Source organism: Astatotilapia calliptera, chromosome 9 (assembly GCF_964374335.1).
Source record: "Astatotilapia calliptera chromosome 9, fAstCal68.1, whole genome shotgun sequence".
Classification (NCBI taxonomy): Eukaryota; Metazoa; Chordata; class Actinopteri; order Cichliformes; family Cichlidae; genus Astatotilapia; species Astatotilapia calliptera.
In genome coordinates, this window is record NC_137430.1 from 32382203 (window position 1) to 32401699 (window position 19497).

General features: G+C 43.9%; 1 protein-coding gene across 2 annotated transcripts; it reads left to right on the forward strand.

Annotated features, from left to right (window-relative positions):
• The first annotated feature begins 1377 nt into the window (after nt 1–1377).
• LOC113029652 (uncharacterized) lies at nt 1378–13737 on the forward strand. 2 transcript variants are annotated; one of them, XM_080306774.1, is made up of 3 exons: nt 1378–1681; nt 9449–9524; nt 11299–13737. In XM_080306774.1, exons 2-3 carry the CDS (start codon nt 9507–9509, stop codon nt 13654–13656), a joined length of 2376 nt encoding a protein of 791 aa, XP_080162900.1. In that variant the 5' UTR covers nt 1378–1681; nt 9449–9506; the 3' UTR covers nt 13657–13737. The 2 variants fall into 2 exon arrangements, with proteins under 2 accessions (XP_080162900.1, XP_080162899.1); XM_080306773.1 differs by lacking the exon at nt 1378–1681 and having other exon boundaries at nt 9365–9524.
• The last annotated feature ends 5760 nt before the right edge of the window (nt 13738–19497 follow it).

Consider the following 19497-nt stretch of genomic DNA (forward strand, 5'->3'; position numbering starts at 1 on the left):
CTTACACTGGCTGCCTGTCCGTCAGAGGATAGACTTTAAAGTTCTGATGCTGGCCTATAAAGCTCTGAATGGTTTAGGACCAAAATACATCAATGACCTCCTGACCCAGTATGAACCATCCAGATCCCTCAGGTCATCTGGATCCGGTCTTTTATCAGTTCCCAGAGTCAGAACCAGACACGGAGAAGCTGCATTCAGCTTTTATGCTCCTTATATCTGGAACAAACTCCCAGAAAGCCTCAGATCAGCTGAAACACTCAGTTTATTTAAATCCAGGTTGAAGACTCACCTGTTCTCAGCTGCATTTGAATAAAGTTTCAGCCAGAACTTTTAAAAGAAAGACTTTGATAATAATAATGTACACTTTTATTGATCCCCGTGGGGAAATTCTTCTCTGCATTTAACCCATTCACTCAGTGAAGCAGTGGGCAGCCACCAGTGCAGCGCCCGGGGGGCAGCGTGTGGGGATGGTACCTTGCTCAAGGGTACCTCAGGGTAGCCGTTCAGGGGATTCGAACCCCTGACCTTGCGATCATGGGGCAACCGCTCTACCTACTGAGCTATCCCTGCCCCCCTTTGTTGATGTTATGTTGTATATGTTATGTTTGGAAAGAAAAAAAAGGAAAAGAAACTCCCAAGCTGGTGAACTGAATGTTGCAGTTGCTTTGCACACTGTTAATGAAGACTGTGTGCTGTTTTCTTTTTACCAGTTGCCAGAATAAAGAGGGAGCCCAGAGTAAGGGCAAGTCCAGCGTTGCAGTGCCGTCCTTTCTACATGGGCATATCACACCACTTGCACAATAGACTCACAGATCAGCAACAGCTACATAGACTGTTCCATTTCACAGCCTCGCATTTCCGGCCTTCTCAGTCTTCAAAGGATCCTGCCCACATAGACCGCGAAGGCTGGGTCCTCCGAACAATGCGGCTTATGTTTTGGGATACAGCTACTGAGCCTTGCAATGTTCACACGCCACCATGTTGGATGATGCCATTGCTCTAACACTGTGTATAAATGTAACACGGTTTTATTTTAAAGCTTTACTTTGCGAATGGATTTAAAATTTGTATTTTATTGCACAAATCATTATTTAAGGACAGAATGCTTTATTTCCAGGTGTGTGACGCTTGTGATCGTCCATAAGATTCGCTCCAGGGTGTCACATTGATACAGAGACTAGTGTGAGGCTGTTCCAATTCTCAGCACCGCTCGTCTCTTTTCCTGAGTCCTTAGCAATTCTCCTTCCAAAAAGGACGTTTTAATCAAGGAAAAGGAAATGAGCCGAGGAAAAGGAAAGAGGAGATACTTTTGGAACACACCCCACCTACTCACGATGTATAGTCGAGTCACGTGACCACACAGTAACAAACCACAGCAGAGTCGGAAAAATGGGGCGGAGCAAATGTGTGCAGGAGAGGAGTCGAGCAGAGAGAGCTGCTTTTTCATGAAACGGGAGTAAAGTAGTGAACTTAGAGGAGAGAAACAAACTAAAGTATCGATCATAAACCACTACCAACGTCCTGATCGATATCTGCATCGATCTGCCCACCCTTGTCTCCTGGATCGTAGCTGAGATCAGCGTGAACCACGTGGGTCTCTGCTCCCTGATCTGTTTCCTGTGTTTGGAAAGAGTTGCAGCTTCATCGCGGAGTTTCTCTCGGTTTGTGGGCTCATCTAAAGGTAAGCACCGAGCTAACTTTACTGTGAGTTCAGTTCATGTTGAGTTTAGCTCCTGAATGAGGTCTTCTGCTGCTCTCCTCGGTGTCTGTTCACAGTTTATTGTGAACACGTTGAGAGAAGAGTGAGAGAGTGTTTGGAGAAAAACACCAACTAATCATTAGCTCAGCATGCTGGGAGAAGTTGAGCTTTCGCTCACAGAAAGTTTGAGCATAATAACTGTGAGTCTGTGAGAAAGAGGTAGGTTAGAGGGTGACAGGTCGCCTAGCAACAGAGGCTTCAGTAAGGGGAAGTTAAGAAATAGGAAGTATAGAGCTGCAGCGCCATATTAATAGAACACAGGAAACCAGAGGGAAAAAGCGGAACCAAGTAACACACACACATTACTCAGACCAGAAGGAGTTGTTTTGATCGAAACTGTGTGTGTGACGTGTAGCAGAACTATATATACAGTGGGGCAAAAAAGTATTTAGTCAGCCACCGATTGTGCAAGTTCCTCCACCTAAAATGATGACAGAGGTCAGTAATTTGCACCAGAGCTACACTTCAACTGTGAGAGACAGAATGTGAAAAAAAAAAATCCATGAATCCACATGGTAGGATTTGTAAAGAATTTATCTGTAAATCAGGGTGGAAAATAAGTATTTGGTCAATAACAAAAATACAACTCAATACTTTGTAACATAACCTTTGTTGGCAATAACAGAGGTCAAACGTTTACTATAGGTCTTTACCAGGTTTGCACACACAGTAGCTGGTATTTTGGCCCATTCCTCCATGCAGATCTTCTCGAGAGCAGTGATGTTTTGGGGCTGTCGCCGAGCAACACGGACTTTCAACTCCCGCCACAGATTTTCTATGGGGTTGAGGTCTGGAGACTGGCTAGGCCACTCCAGGACTTTCAAATGCTTCTTACGGAGCCACTCCTTTGTTGCCCGGGCGGTGTGTTTTGGATCATTGTCATGTTGGAAGACCCAGCCTCGTTTCATCTTCAAAGTTCTCACTGATGGAAGGAGGTTTTGGCTCAAAATCTCACGATACATGGCCCCATTCATTCTGTCCTTAACACGGATCAGTCGTCCTGTCCCCTTGGCAGAAAAACAGCCCCATAGCATGATGTTTCCACCCCCATGCTTCACAGTAGGTATGGTGTTCTTGGGATGCAACTCAGTATTCTTCTTCCTCCAAACACGACGAGTTGAGTTTATACCAAAAAGTTCTACTTTGGTTTCATCTGACCACATGACATTCTCCCAATCCTCTGCTGTATCATCCATGTGCTCTCTGGCAAACTTCAGACGGGCCTGGACATGCACTGGCTTCAGCAGCGGAACACGTCTGGCACTGCGGGATTTGATTCCCTGCCGTTGTAGTGTGTTACTGATGGTGACCTTTGTTACTTTGGTCCCAGCTCTCTGCAGGTCATTCACCAGGTCCCCCCGTGTGGCTCTGGGATCTTTGCTCACCGTTCTCATGATCATTTTGACCCCACGGGATGAGATCTTGCGTGGAGCTCCAGATCGAGGGAGATTATCAGTGGTCTTGTATGTCTTCCATTTTCTGATGATTGCTCCCACAGTTGATTTTTTCACACCAAGCTGCTTGCCTATTGTAGATTCACTCTTCCCAGTCTGGTGCAGGTCTACAATACTTTTCCTGGTGTCCTTCGAAAGCTCTTTGGTCTTGGCCATGGCCATGGCTTATTTTCCACCCTAATTTACGAATAAATTCTTTACAAATCCTACCATGTGAATTCATGGATTTTTTTTTTCACATTCTGTCTCTCACAGTTGAAGTGTACCTCTGGTGCAAATTACTGACCTCTGTCATCATTTTAGGTGGGGGAACTTGCACAATCGGTGGCTGACTAAATACTTTTTTGCCCCACTGTATACCCATTCTGGCTTCTAATGCTTTCAGACCTGAGCTTGTGTTAGTGTGACAGGCCTCAATTTCCGGAAATATCTTTATTTTTTTTAGCTTGACCACTCTGAGTCCAGTCTTTCTCTGTCGCCAAAAGAATTCAAAAGAACGGAATTTAATAAGGCTGACACACTGACTGAAGACATTTAGTTTGAGTGGTCCTGACTCTTGGTGGCGCTGTCACTTGGTGTTCGCTCGCTCTGCGGTATAGTATCACTTCCTGTTCCTGCTCAAACACAGTGGTGTTTCTGAGTAGCTTATTTGCTTACCAATTTAATTAACAACTTTTAAATACATTCTTTTTCATAGTATAATCTTCACGTGCTTCATCCGAAGCACACTTTCTGTGTACTCACTACCTAATTTATAGCCAAAGTATTCACTCACTTTCTCTGTACTGTTTCGCTAGCTTAGCCTAGCTCGTAGCCGACTCGTTAGCACCATGGCTACTTCACCTGTCCCTCCTGCTCTTTCTTGCTCATTCAATTCAATTCAATTTTATTTATATAACGCCAAATCACAACAAAAGTCGCCTCAAACCCAACAATCATATGACCCCCTATGAGCAAGCACTTTGGCGATAGTGAGAAGGAAAAACCCCCTTTTAACAGGAAGAAACCTCCGGCAGAACCAGGCTCAGGGATGGGCGGCCATCTGCTGCGACCGGTTGGGGTGAGAGAAGGAAGACAGGATAAAGACATGCTGTGGAAGAGAGACAGAGGTTAATAACAGATATGATTCAATGCAGAGAGGTCTGTGTCAGATGTTTAGTTACTCCTCGGCCTCCTTTAGCAGTAATGATATCTGTAACAAATGTAGCGTATTTGCAGCTCTGGAGGCCAGGATTACTGAATTGGAGACTCTGCTTCGCACCCTTCATTCACCCATAGCTAGCCAGGCCCCTGTAGCTGGTGCAGCCGAAGATGGCGTAGGCCCCGCTAGCTGTTCCCCGGCAGACCCCAAGCAGCTGGGGAAAGATGGCGGCTGGGTGATGGTGAGGAGGAAGCATAGTCCTAAACAGAAGCCCCAGGTACACCGTCTAACCGTTTTTCCCCACTCGGCGAAACACCCGCCGGGGTTCAAACTCTGGTAATTGGTGATTCTGTTCTCAGACACGTGAAGCTAGAGACACCGGCAACCATAGTCAATTGTCTTCCAGGGGCCAGAGCAGGCGACATTGAAGGAAATTTAAAACGGCTGGCTAAGGGTAAACATAAATTCAGTAAAATCATAATTCACGTCGGCAGTAATGAAACCCGGTTACGCCAATCGGAGGTCACTAAAATCAATATTGAATCGGTGTGCAACTTTGCCAAAACAATGTCGGACTCTGTAGTTTTCTCTGGTCCCCTCCCCAATCAGACCAGGAGTGACATGTTTAGCCGCATGTTCTCCTTAAATTGCTGGCTGTCTGAGTGGTGTCCCAGAAACGATGTGGTCTTGTTAGGAGAGACGGCATCCATCCCACTTTGGATGGAGCAGCTCTCATTTCTAGAAATATGGACCAATTTATTAAACCCCCCAAAATATGACTATCCAGAGTTGGGACCAGGAAGCAGAGTTGCAGTCTTACACGCCTCTCTGCAGCTTCTCTCCTCCTGCTACCCCAAAAACCCATCTCCATAGAGATTGTGTCAGCTTCCAAAAAGACAAAAAACAAACTAAAAACCAAAAACAAACAACTTAAACATAAACAATTACAAAGAAAGAACAATACAGTATCCACATCTGAACCAAAGAGTAAAACAGTGAAATGTGGATTATTAAATATTAGGTCTCTCTCCTCCAAGTCTCTGTTAGTACATGACTTAATAATTGATCAACAAATTGATTTACTCTGCCTTACAGAAACCTGGTTGCAGCAGGATGATTATGTTCGTTTAAATGAATCAACACCCCCGAGTCATTCTTTTTTTTTTTTTCTTTTCTTTTTGCCTGTCCCGTTTGGCTCTTTTGCCATCAGAATTGTTGTCTAAAGGCAAAGAAAGATGCCCAACGGATTTACTTTACCAAATTGACCATCCCAGCCTTGCCGTAATGGTCCATTTGATTCACCTTTTATTGTTTATTTTATTTTCACTTACTGAATACGGGACAGACTTGACTGGGGGAAAGAAGGGGAGAAAGAAAGAGGGAAAGAGAAACAGCTGAGAAGAGGGACGGGGGAGAAGGGCAAAAGACAAAAACCAACAGAATGAGCAGAAGAAAAAAAAAAAAAGAAAAAAAAGAAAAAGAAATTAAAAATGCATATATCAACCACCTGGATCACCTGCTGAGAAAGAAAGAAGAAAACAAGCAGAAGAGAACAAGAGTAATAGAATAAACAACATCACAATGATATATGGGAATATGACAGTAAATACTAAATATTAAACATTATTGTGCAGCACATAAGATCAACAGAACACAGTGTGCTTTGAGGTAGGAGCCAAAAAGGGTGTAGTTTGTGGGTGTGATCACCCGTGTGTACACCTGTGAGCATGGACGCGCTTGTTTTTTTAAAAGGTTCCTTCATGTAATGATCTGCTAGAGGGTGTGGGGGGGCCACAGCCCCGTCCTCCAGGGCATGAAGCAGGTATGGAGGAGATCAAAACTCCAGACATCCAGAGGCCCCCAGAACACAAGAGACCAAGGAAGACCCACAGAGGGGCAGCTGCGCCACTGTCCCAGAAAGAGCTGAGGAGAGTCCCAGATGAGGGCTCACTCAGCAGCCGCGGAGCAGAAGCCCGGGGGAGTTGCAGTGACGCGCCCGTGAGCTCCGCCGGCAGCCAGCCGTGCCTGAGTGACCGAGCCCCAGGCCGAGAGGCCGGGGGCACCCCACCTCCGAAGTGGCCCGAGCGAGCCCCAGGCTCCAGGCCCCGATAAGCGGCCGTCAAGGAGTGAGCCGGCGTGTACCTGGACGCCCATCCCCAGACACAAAGAACCACCAACGCACCGACACCTGAGGGAGTCCGCCACTGGCAGGGGAAGTGGTGGTAGGGGGAGATAGGCCTCCAAACCTTGGAGGGCCCGAGATGTCCCCAGAGAGGTGGCGCCTGACACCCAACCTGACATATAGACACAGAAATACAGGCACACACATATACAAACATCCATTCCCACCCTCATGCTCTCATGAATGACTTAGTTAGAATGACTCTCCCCCGAGTCATTCTAACTACCAGAAATCTCGAAGCACAGGCCGAGCGGGCGGTGTGGCAGCAATTTTTCACACCAGCCTATTAATTAATGAAAGACCAAGACAGACTTTTAATTCATTTGAAAGCCTGATGCTTAACATTGTTCACCCCAGCTGTGAAACTCAGAAACCAGTCTTACTTGTTATCATCTATCGTCCACCTGGGCCTTACACAGAGTTTCTGTCTGATTTCTCAGACTTTATATCTAATTTAGTTCTGAGCTCAGATAAAATAATTATTGTGGGTGATTTTAACATCCATGTAGATGCTAAAAATGACAGCCTCAACATGGCATTTAATCTGTTATTAGACTCAATTGGTTTCTCTCAAAATGTAAAAGAACCCACCCACCACTTTAATCACACTCTGGATCTTGTTTTAACATATGGCATAGAAACTGAACATTTAACAGTGTTTCCTGAAAACCCTCTCCTGTCTGATCATTTCCTGATAACATTTACATTTACAATAATTGATTACACAGCGGTAGAGAGTAGACTTTTTTCAAAGTAGATGTCTTTCTGAAAGCGCTGTAACTAAGTTTAAGAATATAATCCACCCACTGTTATCATCTTCAATGCCCTGTACCAACACAGAGCAGAGCAGCTATCTGAACGCTACCCCAACAGAGGTCGATTATCTTGTTAATAATTTCACCTCCTCACTACGTACGACTCTGGATACTGTAGCTCCTGTGAAAACGAAGGTCTCTAATCAGAAGTACCTGACTCCGTGGTATAATTCTCAAACACATACCCTAAAGCAGATGACTCGTAATCTGGAGAGGAAATGTCACAAATTTAGAGGATCATCATTTTGCCTGGAGAAATAGTTTGCTGCTTTATAAGAAAGCCCTCCGCAAAGCCAGAACATCTTACTATTCATCACTGATTGAAGAAAATAAGAACAACCCCAGGTTTCTCTTCAGCACTGTAGCCAGGCTGACAAAAGTCAGAGCTCTTTTGAGCCAACCATCCCTTTAACGTTAACTAGTAATGACTTCATGAACTTCTTCACAAATAAAATTTTTATCATTAGAGAAAAAATTACCAATAATCATCCCACAGATGTAATATTATCTACAGCTACTCTTAGTACCATTGATGTTAAGTTAGACTCTTTTTCTCTAATTGATCTTTCTGAGTTAACTTCAATAATTACTTCCTCCAAACCATCAACGTGTCTTTTAGACCCCATTCCTACAAAACTGCTTAAAGAAGTCCTGCCATTAATTAATTCTTCTATCTTAAATATGATCAACCTATCTCTAATGATCGGCTATGTACCACAGGCCTTCAAGCTATCATTAGAAGACATAGCATACATTTACACTGCTATGCAGATGACACCCAGCTCTATCTGTCCATGAAGCCAGATGACACACACCAATTAGTTAAACTGCAGGAATGTCTTAAAGACATAAAGACCTGGATGGCCGCTAACTTTCTGCTTCTTAATTCAGATCAAACTGAGGTTATTGTACTCGGCCCTGAAAAGCTTATAAATATGGTATCTAACCAGATTCTTACTCTGGATGGCATTAACTTGGCCTCCAGTAACGCTGTGAGGAACCTTGGAGTCATTTTTGACCAGGACATGTCCTTCAACGCACATATTAAACAAATATGTAAGACTGCGTTCTTCCATTTGCGCAACATCTCTAAAATGAGAAATATCCTGTTTCAGAGTGACACTGAAAAACTAGTTCATGCATTTATTACTTCCAGGCTGGACTACTGTAATTCATTATTATCAGGATGTCCAAAAAACTCACTGAAAAGCCTTCAGCTAATCCAAAATGCTGCAGCAAGAGTCCTGACAGGGACTAGAAAGAGAGAGCATATTTCTCCTGTTTTGGCTTCCCTTCATTGGCTTCCTGTTAAGTCCAGAATTGAATTCAAAATCCTGCTCCTCACATACAAGGTCTTAAATAATCAGGCCCCATCTTATCTTAATGACCTTGTAGTACCATGTCGCCCTATTAGAGCACTTCGCTCTCGCACTGCAGGCCTACTTGATGTTCCTAGAGTATTTAAAAGTAGAATGGGAGGGAGAGCCTTCAGTTTTCAGGCCCCTCTTCTGTTGAACCAGCTTCCAGTTTGGATTCGGGAGACAGACACTATCTCTACTTTTAAGATTAGGCTTCAAACTTTCCTTTTTGCTAAAGCATATAGTTAGGGCTGGACCAGGTGACCCTGAATCCTCCCTTAGTTATGCTGCAATAGACGTAGGCTGCCGGGGGATTCCCATGATGCATTGAGTTTTTCCTTTCCAGTCACCTTTCTCACTCACTATGTGTTAACAGACCTCTCTGCATTGAATCATATCTGTTATTAACCTCTGTCTCTCTTCCACAGCATGTCTTTATCCTGTCTTCCTTCTCTCACCCCAACCGGTCGCAGCAGATGCCCTCCCTGAGCCTGGTTCTGCCGGAGGTTTCTTCCTGTTAAAAGGGAGTTTTTCCTTCCCACTGTCGCCAAAGTGCTTGCTCATAGGGGGTCATATGATTGTTGGGTTTTTCTCTGTATCTATGAAGCGCCTTGAGGCGACTTTTGTTGTGATTTGGCGCTATATAAATAAAAATTGAATTGAATTGAATTTGAGCTTTCCATCACAGCTTCTTTTGGTCAAGGATGAAATACATATATATATATATTTTTTGTTCCAGCTGATCATCAGGAGGCGATGAGCCATTTAGACTCAGCTCAGCCACTACAGAGGAAACAATGACTTCAACCCAAAAGGTGAGCAAAAATATCTCTGTTATTGAAACTGTGTGCACGTCACAACTCTCATTGTAACTCATAATTGTAATGTGATAATATCACCAGAAGGTGGTGGTAACACACCTACGACGTGTTTGTTGACATCTTTGATTCCACTAATGGAGTTTCAGTTTGTTCCACGACTGCATTTAACTTGAGACTGACATGGCGGGAGCATATTGACCGGATTGAAACAAATGCAAAAAAGTTATTAATGTTATGAGGTGTGTAGCTGGGAGGGGTTGGGGAGCGAGCTCTTCTGCTTTGAAAAGACTTTACCAGGCATTAATTAGGTCGGTCTTTGATTATGGGTGTGTGGCATATGGTTCAGCAGCTCCCTATGTGTTGAGAAGTTTAGATGTTCTGCAATCGGAAGCCCTTAGAGTGTGCTGTGGAGCTTTTAAGACGTCTCCAGTTGGTGCCCTACAGGTGGAGATGGGAGAAATGCCCCTAGATCTTAGGAGGAAGCAAGTATCGGTGAATTACTGGGTTCATCTTGGTGGTCATGGTGACGCACATCCCACAAAGGAGGTACTTTTGGAATGCTGGGAGTATGGAAGAAGTCAGAAGGATCATTTTGGAAAGGTGGGGAATCAGTGGGCTAAGGAGTGTCAGGTGTATGAACTTAAAATATGTCCTGCAGTAGTGTTCTCTGTGGTTCCCCCATGATTATTGGAGACCCCTCCTGTGGACTCCTGTATTCATGTGTTCACGGATGGTGCTAAAAGTCCAGTTACTGGAAGTACAGGGTTTGGAATAGCAGTTCCGTCAAAAAATATTGGAATACACAGACGCACTTCAGATGGACTGGCAGTATACTCGGTTGAAATGGTAGCAATTTTGGTAGCATTGAAATGGGTAGAGTGTTCGAAAATCAGGCAGGTGGTAGTGTGTTCTGACTCGGCAGCTGTTCTTTCAAGTCTACAATCATTTTGTTCGAAGACAAGGCAGGGCATGCTGTATGCTATTCTGGAGACTATCAGCAGAATAAGGTGTTGTGGTGGCAATATTCACTTTCTTTGGCTGCCAGCTCATGTAGGGATCAATGGAAATGAAAAGGTGGATAGGTTGGCGAAAAGAGCGTTGACTAAAAATAGGACTGAGATGGAAATTACAAGCAGCGGATCTGAAGCAAAAGGTATTGTTTGGAGGCAGGTTGTTCAGGAGTGGCAGAAGCGGTGGGATTCAGGGAGTACGGGGAGGCAATTGTATCATCTTAAGAAGGAGGTGGCAGTGAGTAGGTTTTATGGGGGTAATAGGAGAGATGAGGTGGTCATTACCAGGCTTAGACTGGGACATTGTGCATTGAATAAAACACTACAGATGATAGGAGAACATGAGACGGGGCTTTGTGGAGTGTGCCAGGAGGAGATGGAGACAGTAGAGCATGTAATACCCTTACACCGCAGTAAGGGTTATGATGTGCAGAGGAAAGTTCTGCAGAATAGATTGAAGGAGTGGGGAATTGGGGAATTTAATCTGAAGAGTGTGTTGGAGGGTAGTAGGGCACAGGTGAGGGAACTGGTGGGGTTTCTGAAGGATATAGGTGTTTATGAAAGAGTGTAGGTTTTTTTTTGTTTTTTGTTTTTTGTTTTGATACAGCTTGTAAACTCACTGTCTGACCCATACTCCGGAACAGTAAGAGGTGGTAATGCTCCTTTACGTTGGATGTCAACCGCCGTTAAACACAAAGAAGAAGAAGAAGTAGACTGCATTTCACTCACTGCCTCTGTTTGTATCTCTGTCACTGCAGGACCAACATGGAGCGAGAAGTCAGCGCTCTCAGGAGGCCGACAAACCTCACAGAAGAAAGGGAGAGAAAACATACAGCTGTGATGAGCGTGGGAAGGATTTTACCAAGGCTGAACACCTGAAAACACACCAACTCATCCACAGTGGAGTTAAACCGTACAGCTGTGACTTGTGTGGAAAATCTTTTACCCTGGCTGGAAACTTAAAAAAACACAAAATCATCCACAGTGGAGTTAAAGCATACACCTGTGACTTGTGTGGAAAATCTTTTACCCAGGCTGGAAGCTTAAAAACACACCAACTCATCCACAGTGGAGTTAAAGCATACACCTGTGACTTGTGTGGAAAATCTTTTACCATGGCTGGAAACTTAAAAACACACCAACTCATCCACAGTCGATATAAAGTGTACACCTGTGACTTGTGTGGAAAATCTTTTACCCAGGCTTTTAGCTTACAAACACACCAACTCATCCACAGTGGAGTTAAAGCGTACACCTGTGACTTGTGTGGAAAATCTTTTACCTGGGCTGGAAGCTTTAAAAGACACCAACTCACCCACAGTGGAGTTAAAGCATACAACTGTGACTTGTGTGGAAAATCTTTTACCCAGGCTGGAAGCTTAAAAGCACACCAACTCATCCACAGTGGAGTTAAAGCATACACCTGTGACTTGTGTGGAAAATCTTTTACCCTGGCTGGAAGCTTAAAAGCACACCAACTCATCCACAGTGGAGTTAAGGCATACACCTGTGACTTGTGTGGAAAATCTTTTACCCAGGCTGGAAGCTTGAAAACACACCAACTCATCCACAGTCGATATAAAGTGTACACCTGTGACTTGTGTGGAAAATCTTTTAACCACACTGGAAGCTTAAAAAGACACCAACTCAGCCACAGTGGAGTTAAAGCGTACACCTGTGACTTGTGTGGAAAATCTTTTACCCACGCTGGAAGCTTACAAACACACCAACTCATCCACAGTGGAGTTAAAGCGTACACCTGTGACTTGTGTGGAAAATCTTTTACCCACGCTGGAAGTTTAAAAAGACACCAACTCATCCACAGTGGAGTTAAAGCGTACACCTGTGACTTGTGTGGAAAATCTTTTACCTGGGCTGGAAGTTTAAAAAGACACCAACTCATCCACAGTGGAGTTAAAGCATACACCTGTGACTTGTGTGGAAAATCTTTTACCCAGGCTGTTAGCTTAAAAACACACCAACTCATCCACAGTGGCGTTAAAGCATACACCTGTGACTTGTGTGGAAAATCTTTTACCTGGGCTGGAAGCTTACAAACACACCAACTCATCCACAGTGGGGTTAAAGCGTACACCTGTGACTTGTGTGGAAAATCTTTTTCCCACGCTGTTAGCTTAAAAAGACACCAACTCATCCACAGTGGCGTTAAAGTATACACCTGTGACTTGTGTGGAAAATCTTTTAACCGCACTGGAAGCTTAAAAAGACACCAACTCATCCACAGTGGCATTAAAGCGTACACCTGTGACTTGTGTGGAAAATCTTTTACCTGGGCTGGAAGCTTAAAAGCACACCAACTCATCCACAGTGGAGTTAAAGCATACACCTGTGACTTGTGTGGAAAATCTTTTACCCAGGCTGTTAACTTACAAACACACCAACTCATCCACAGTGGAGTTAAGGCATACACCTGTGACTTGTGTGGAAAATCTTTTACCTGGGTTGGAAGCTTAAAAACACACCAACTTATCCATAGTGGCGTTAAAGCATACACCTGTGACTTGTGTGGAAAATCTTTTACCCAGGCTGTTAACTTACAAACACACCAACTTATCCACAGTGGAGTTAAAGCATACACCTGTGACTTGTGTGGAAAATCTTTTACCCAGGCTGTTAGCTTACAAACACACAAACTCATCCACAGTGGAGTTAAAGCATACACCTGTGACTTGTGTGGAAAATCTTTTACCCACGCTGGAGGCTTAAAAACACACCAACTCAGCCACAGTGGAGTTAAGGCATACAGCTGTGATCAGTGTGGTAAAGCTTTTGCTCGCCATACCTACTTACAGCATCATCAAGTTATCCACTCCGGATTTAAGGCGTACAGCTGCCACATTTGTGGAAAAACCTTCCGCTGGCTAAGTAGCCGAAATATTCACCTCCGCATTCACACTGGAAATGACGTTTACTGCTGTGACCAGTGTGGTAAACTGTTTGTGAAATATAAAGACTTACAACACCATATGTTTACCCACACTGTTGGGAGACCTTATAAATGTGACGTTTGTGATAAGACCTTTAAAGCTCCACGTTACCTTAAAATCCACCAACAGATCCACACCAGAAAGAAACTGCAAGTGCAGTTACTGTGAGTTATGTATGTATATTGTTATCTTCTTATTTAAGACTGACTTTTTGGATCAACTCTTCGCATTAAATTGTGTTCGCATGTAGGGCTGCGCCATATTATACCGTTCACGGTAATACCGGTACAATGCTAGGCAACGATAAGAAAATGAAATATTGCGGTAGAATATGGGTAGACCGTGCATGCGCAGTGACGAAAAAGCACGGTGGTAATTGAGAATGAGAATGGGGGGGAAAGCAGATTGTTGAGTGAAACGGATGAACCAGAATTAGTTTGTAAAAATGGTGCAACTTAACTGGTGTGGTGTTTGTTCGTCAGATAGACAACAAAGCACATTTTTTTTGCACTAAGGTGCTTGTAAATCTGGGAGTAATCTGGGTCCTAAACTCCTTTAAGGTCCCGAAGTCAAACGAATATCACTGAGAGTTAAAAACTGTCTAAATTCTTCCATCTTTAATAAAACAATCAGCGCTGTTGCTTTACCAGGTGTAACTATGATGTTTAACACCCAGGCATCCATGAAAACAGAATTCATTACATTTAGCAGAGTTAGAAGTTAGCAGGAAGTTAGCGGAAGTTAGCTCGCTAGTTTCGCTAGTTACCTAAGCATGATATAGCATGTTCTGACTGAGAGATTTCTGAAAAAAATCTAACGTACAGCTCTGCTATCACTTCCAACATAAATGAAGACAGGAAACAAAACAGCAGTGACGTTTGTAGGGTTACTGAAGTTTGGCTAGCTGGTATGTAATGTGCTACATGATCGCTAGCGACACAGCTATGTTAGCATAACATAAACAGAAAAGCTGGAGGATGAACGCTAACACTTTTCCACTCAATAAAAGTTAACGTGAAGGTTCCTGATGGTTAGAGACAAATGCAATCGCATGGCAGGATGCTGTAAACAGACCAAACTTCAGTCAGGAGAACAACTAAGATAATCCATCCACAATATGAGGTTAGTCATTAATATACTGCAACAAGAATCAGAATCAGAAACTTTATTGTCATTGTCACAAGAACAATGAAATTAAGAATGGTCCCCGATCATTGCATCATCCCTAGCAATATCAAAATATAAATAAAACAATAAAATTCAATAAATAAAATAGATAGAATACTTAAAATACTAATAAGACGTAACAGTAAAACATTCACATACATTCCCACACACATGCTTCAGACCGTGCATAGATTAACACAAGAGTGGCGTGATGGACATTTTTTTGTAGTACTCAGATGTGTTATTGCAGTTGGATAACAACTGTGTTTGAGTCTGTTAGTCCTTGAGCTGATTGCCCTGTACCGTCTGCCTGAGGGCAACAGTTCAAACAGGGAGTGGCCAGGATGTGAGGTGTCTTTTATGATATTTTGGGCCTTTTTAAAACAGTGGACGTTGTGTAGAACTTCCAGTGTGGGGAGAGAGCAGCCAGTGATCTTTTGGGCGGTGTTAATGATCCCTTGGAGTGCTTTCCATGAACAACATGAGAATAGAGCAGCTGTGATAGAATACAGAATTAATGAATCAATGGTACAGAAGTAGAGGAAGCAAGAAGAATGAGTTGAATAGTTTGATTTATCTGACTGCTTTGTTTCGCTTAATGTGCCTAATAATCCCATGCACCTTGTGGTCCGAAAAATACATATTTGACTTTTTTATTTGGCACACTACAGTTTAATGTAGCAAAGCACCTCTTTTTAACTTCAGTGGATGTTATACATGGTTATGCTCAGGATATGTCAGCCCATTTCTACTGGAAATGCCTTTTGGTTAAACTTTCAGAAAGGAATTTGCATTTGCACTGTTAAATATTTATATAGCTTTAATACACATAAAAAACAGCTGCTTGTTTAAGTAAAATAAATAGATGTTTGGGGTTTTTTTTGCACTGTATTTATTTGCCCAAGAGTAAGTTTGCTAATGATGTTGGTTGAAGCTAATAGAAGCAGTCACGAGAACTAAATAATAGCGCTGTTTTAACGGCACCCTCATCATAGTGCTCTCAAATGCAGCAGCAATCCATTTACTCAAAGTCATAACAGATAGAAAGCAAGGCAGTAGCCTGTGTTCAGAAAAACCCAAAAACATTTTATTCAAATATAATAACCACAATGGTGGAGAGGGAAACAAAGAGAAACTGGCTTCTTTTTCCAGTATAACCATGTTTACAGGCTGTTCTAGTGTTTATGTTTTACACGCTTGTCCAAACAACAAATAAGTTAAATTTCAAAAGGTCTTTTCCAGCGAACATAAGAAGAAAATAAAAGTCTGGCGTAGAGTTAAGTCTTCAGTGTGATTTAGTGCATCTCAAATAAATGAATAATCCAAAAAGTATTGTTAGGATTTAAATATATATATATTCTTAATGCTTATTTTCTGATTAGATTGTTTCATGTATTTTAATAATAGAGGCCTTTATAAACCAGGCCCAGAGGTGACAAAGATCTAGGTCAGAAGGTGACAAGTTGCCCTGGCAACAGACTTTAGAAAGGAGAAGTAAAAAAAAGAGGAAGTTTAGTGCAGAGCTGCACCTGAAATCTGACACAAAGAAAGAGGAACTGAGTAAACTGAGGGTGTGTGTGTGACGTGCAGCGGAAATATATATAACCATGCTGGCTGCTACTGCTTTCAGACCTGAGCGTGTGTGTTCATGTGTTCGGGTCTCCGTTTCCGGAAATGTAAAATAAAGATAATTTTTTTCAGCTTTCTTTGCTGCCAAAAGAATTCAAAGAACGAAATTTATAGTATCTTTATTAATACTGGAACAAACAAGCAAATAAGGTAAAATATTCCCTCCAAACAAAACGTTTAAAAACATACAAATTTGACAGGAAATCTATCTGCACCTTCCAGTGTGCAATGTGGCAATAAGTTCGCCCATGTTTGGACTTCTTCTGTGTTCCGCAAATCAGTCCGTGGATGATTACATTGCTCCGCCCATCAAAAAGTCTACGCATGCGCGAATATTTCAGTTAGTGGACTGACGATTGTTGGTTGGAAAATTTTTACATTTCACCCAACCTTACTGGGTAGTCTAAAGAGCACTGAAAGGAAGGCAACTGGACTTCCTTGAAGATGTTTCAACTATCTTCCGAGAAGCTTCTTTGGTCCTAAGAACAATTAGGTCGGTTTACCAGGTCCCAATTCAATTTGATTTTGACTCTATCAGAAATATTATTCTTATATTATAATATTATAATTATGATCATATAGCTTGGATATATATAGTGTAGCCCTGACAGAGCCCATCACCCACTGGGAACGAGTCCTTATTGCCGGCAATGCGAACCAAGCTCTTGCAACGGTTGTATAGGGATCGAATGGCCCGTAGCAATGGGCCAGACACCCCATACTCCCGCAACACCTCCCACAGGACACCCCAAGGGATTGTTCCTCCTGTATCCGAGGTTCGACTAGCGGACGAACTCTCCTTTCCAGCACCCTGGCATAGACTTTCCCAGGGAGGCTGAGGAGTGTGATCCCCTGTAGTTGGAACACACCCTACGGTCCCACTTCTTAAAGATGGGGACTACCACCCCGGTCTGCCAGTCCACAGGTACTGCCCCTGATCTCCACGCAACATTGCAGAGGCGTGTCAACCAGGACAGCCCTACAACGTCCAGAGCCTTCAGGAACTCAGGGCGGACCTCATCAACACCAGGGGCTCTGCCACCAAGGAGTTGTTTAACTGCCTCAGTGACCTCGCCCCCGGAAATTGGCGGGTCATTCCCCTCATCCCCAGACTCTGCTTCCTCCTCGGAAGACGTGTCAGTGGGATTAAGGAGGTCCTCGAAGTATTCCTTCCACCGCCTGAAAATTTTCTCAGTCGACGTCAGCAGCGCTCCTCCAGCACTATACACAGTGCAGGTAGAGCACCGCTTTCCCCTCCTGAGACGCCTGACGGTTTGCCAAAATCTCTTCGAGGCAGTCCAAAAGTCTTTTTCCATGGCCTCTCCGAACTCCTCCGAACTGTTGAAGCTCTGCCGGAGGTGTGCGTGTGTGATCTCGCGGACTGGGGCCTCTGCTAGATGTTCCCAGCACACCCTCACTACGCGTTTAGGTGCACCAGGTCTGTCCAGCGTCCTCCCCCGCCACCTGATCCAACTCACCACCAGGTGGTGATCAGTTGACAGCTCAGCCCTTCTCTTTACCCGAGTGTCCAGAACATATGGTTGCAGGTCTGGTGATACGATTACAAAATTGATCATCGACCTACGGCCTAGAGCGTCCTGGTGCCACGTGCACTCTTATGTTCGAACAAGGTGTTCGTTATGGCCAATTTGTGATTAGCACAGAAGTCCAATAACAAAGCACCACTCGGGTTCAGATCAGGGAGGCTGTTCCTCCCAATCACGCCCCTCCAGGTCTCGCTGTCGTTACCCACGTGAGCATTGAAGTCTCCAGGTGGAGCACCTTCCAGCACCCCCCCCCATGGACTAAGGCACCACCAGACACTTGCCTTGGGCACCCTCCCCGGGCCTGGCTCCAGGGCGGGGCCCCGGTAACCCTATCCCGGGCGGGTTAACTGTTCGCTCGATGTTCTTTTCATAAGGGTCTTCTGAATCGCTCTTTGTCTGGTCCCTCACCCAGGACCAATTTGCCATGGGAGACCCTACCAGGGGGCAAAAGCCCCCAGACAACATATCCCCTGGGATCCCTGGGACACACAAACCCCTCCACCACGCTAAGGTAGCGATTCAAGGAGGAGATTTTCCAATTGGCTAAAAATTACAGGGGAGAGGGATGCTGCTAGCTAGCCAGTCCTGTATAATATGGCCTTAAAGCGAGCAAAAAAAGGTAATTCCTGGACTTTTATGCCAATTTGGACAGAAGACTGGGGTTTTGTGCAACAGAAAGATCATGCTATATGTGCCCTTTGCCTTGAGAGTGTTGGTTGCCAGACCTCCAATGTTAAACAACAGTTTGAGATGAAAGATCAAGAAGCTTCAAGTATGAGGCAGAGAAAGTTGAATCAATTACACGTGCTGTGTCAAGATATGAGAAGCAAGCAAGTACTCTTGCACATTTTTACAGCTGCTAAACATCATGGACCATAAGTAAGTTTTCGTATTGGGCAGTGCATTGCTAAACATGGAGAGCTGTTTACAGACGGAGAATTTATTAAGGAGGCTTTTCTCTCAAGCTCAGAGATGTTATTTAATGGGCTTCCAAACAAAGATGCAATTAAAGCAAGGATTCAAGACATACCTGCATCAGCCAGAACTGTGGAATGATACATCCAGGAAATAGGTAACAATGTCAGAGCCCAACAAACAGCTGCTTTGAAAGAAGCCCAGGTGTTTAGTGTAGCTTTGGACAAAAGCGTTGATATCAGTGAGGTTCCACGTTTGGCTGTTCTGGTAAGATCCTGTGATGTGGAAGTACAAGAGGAACTCTTCTGCTTAACCCCGATGCCTGAAAAAACGTGATGTGGGGTGTGGTGAGGCGTGGTCGGCGACGCCGTGCAGGTCTGCAATCACGTCCGCCGTGTGAAAACACGCTCTAAATGATGATCTGTGGTCCCGCCGTGCCTTATTCACACCACGTGAGGGTATTGGCAAGGTTTTTAAGGAGTGTTTTGATGAGCGAGGCATTGGCATTACATTGTGCTGTGACAAATAATGATGCACCAGCCATTGCTGGAAAACACAGGGGTGCTGTTACCTTAATTGAGGAACAAGTTGGTCATCTCATCATTAAACAACACTGAATAAAAGAGTTAGAAAACCTTTGTGCCAAGATGTCAAATTCAGATCTTCATGACGCCATGGCCACAGTGGCAAAAATCGTGAACTTTATAGTTAAGCAATCTGCTTTGACACCGCCAATTCCAGTCTGTGCTCG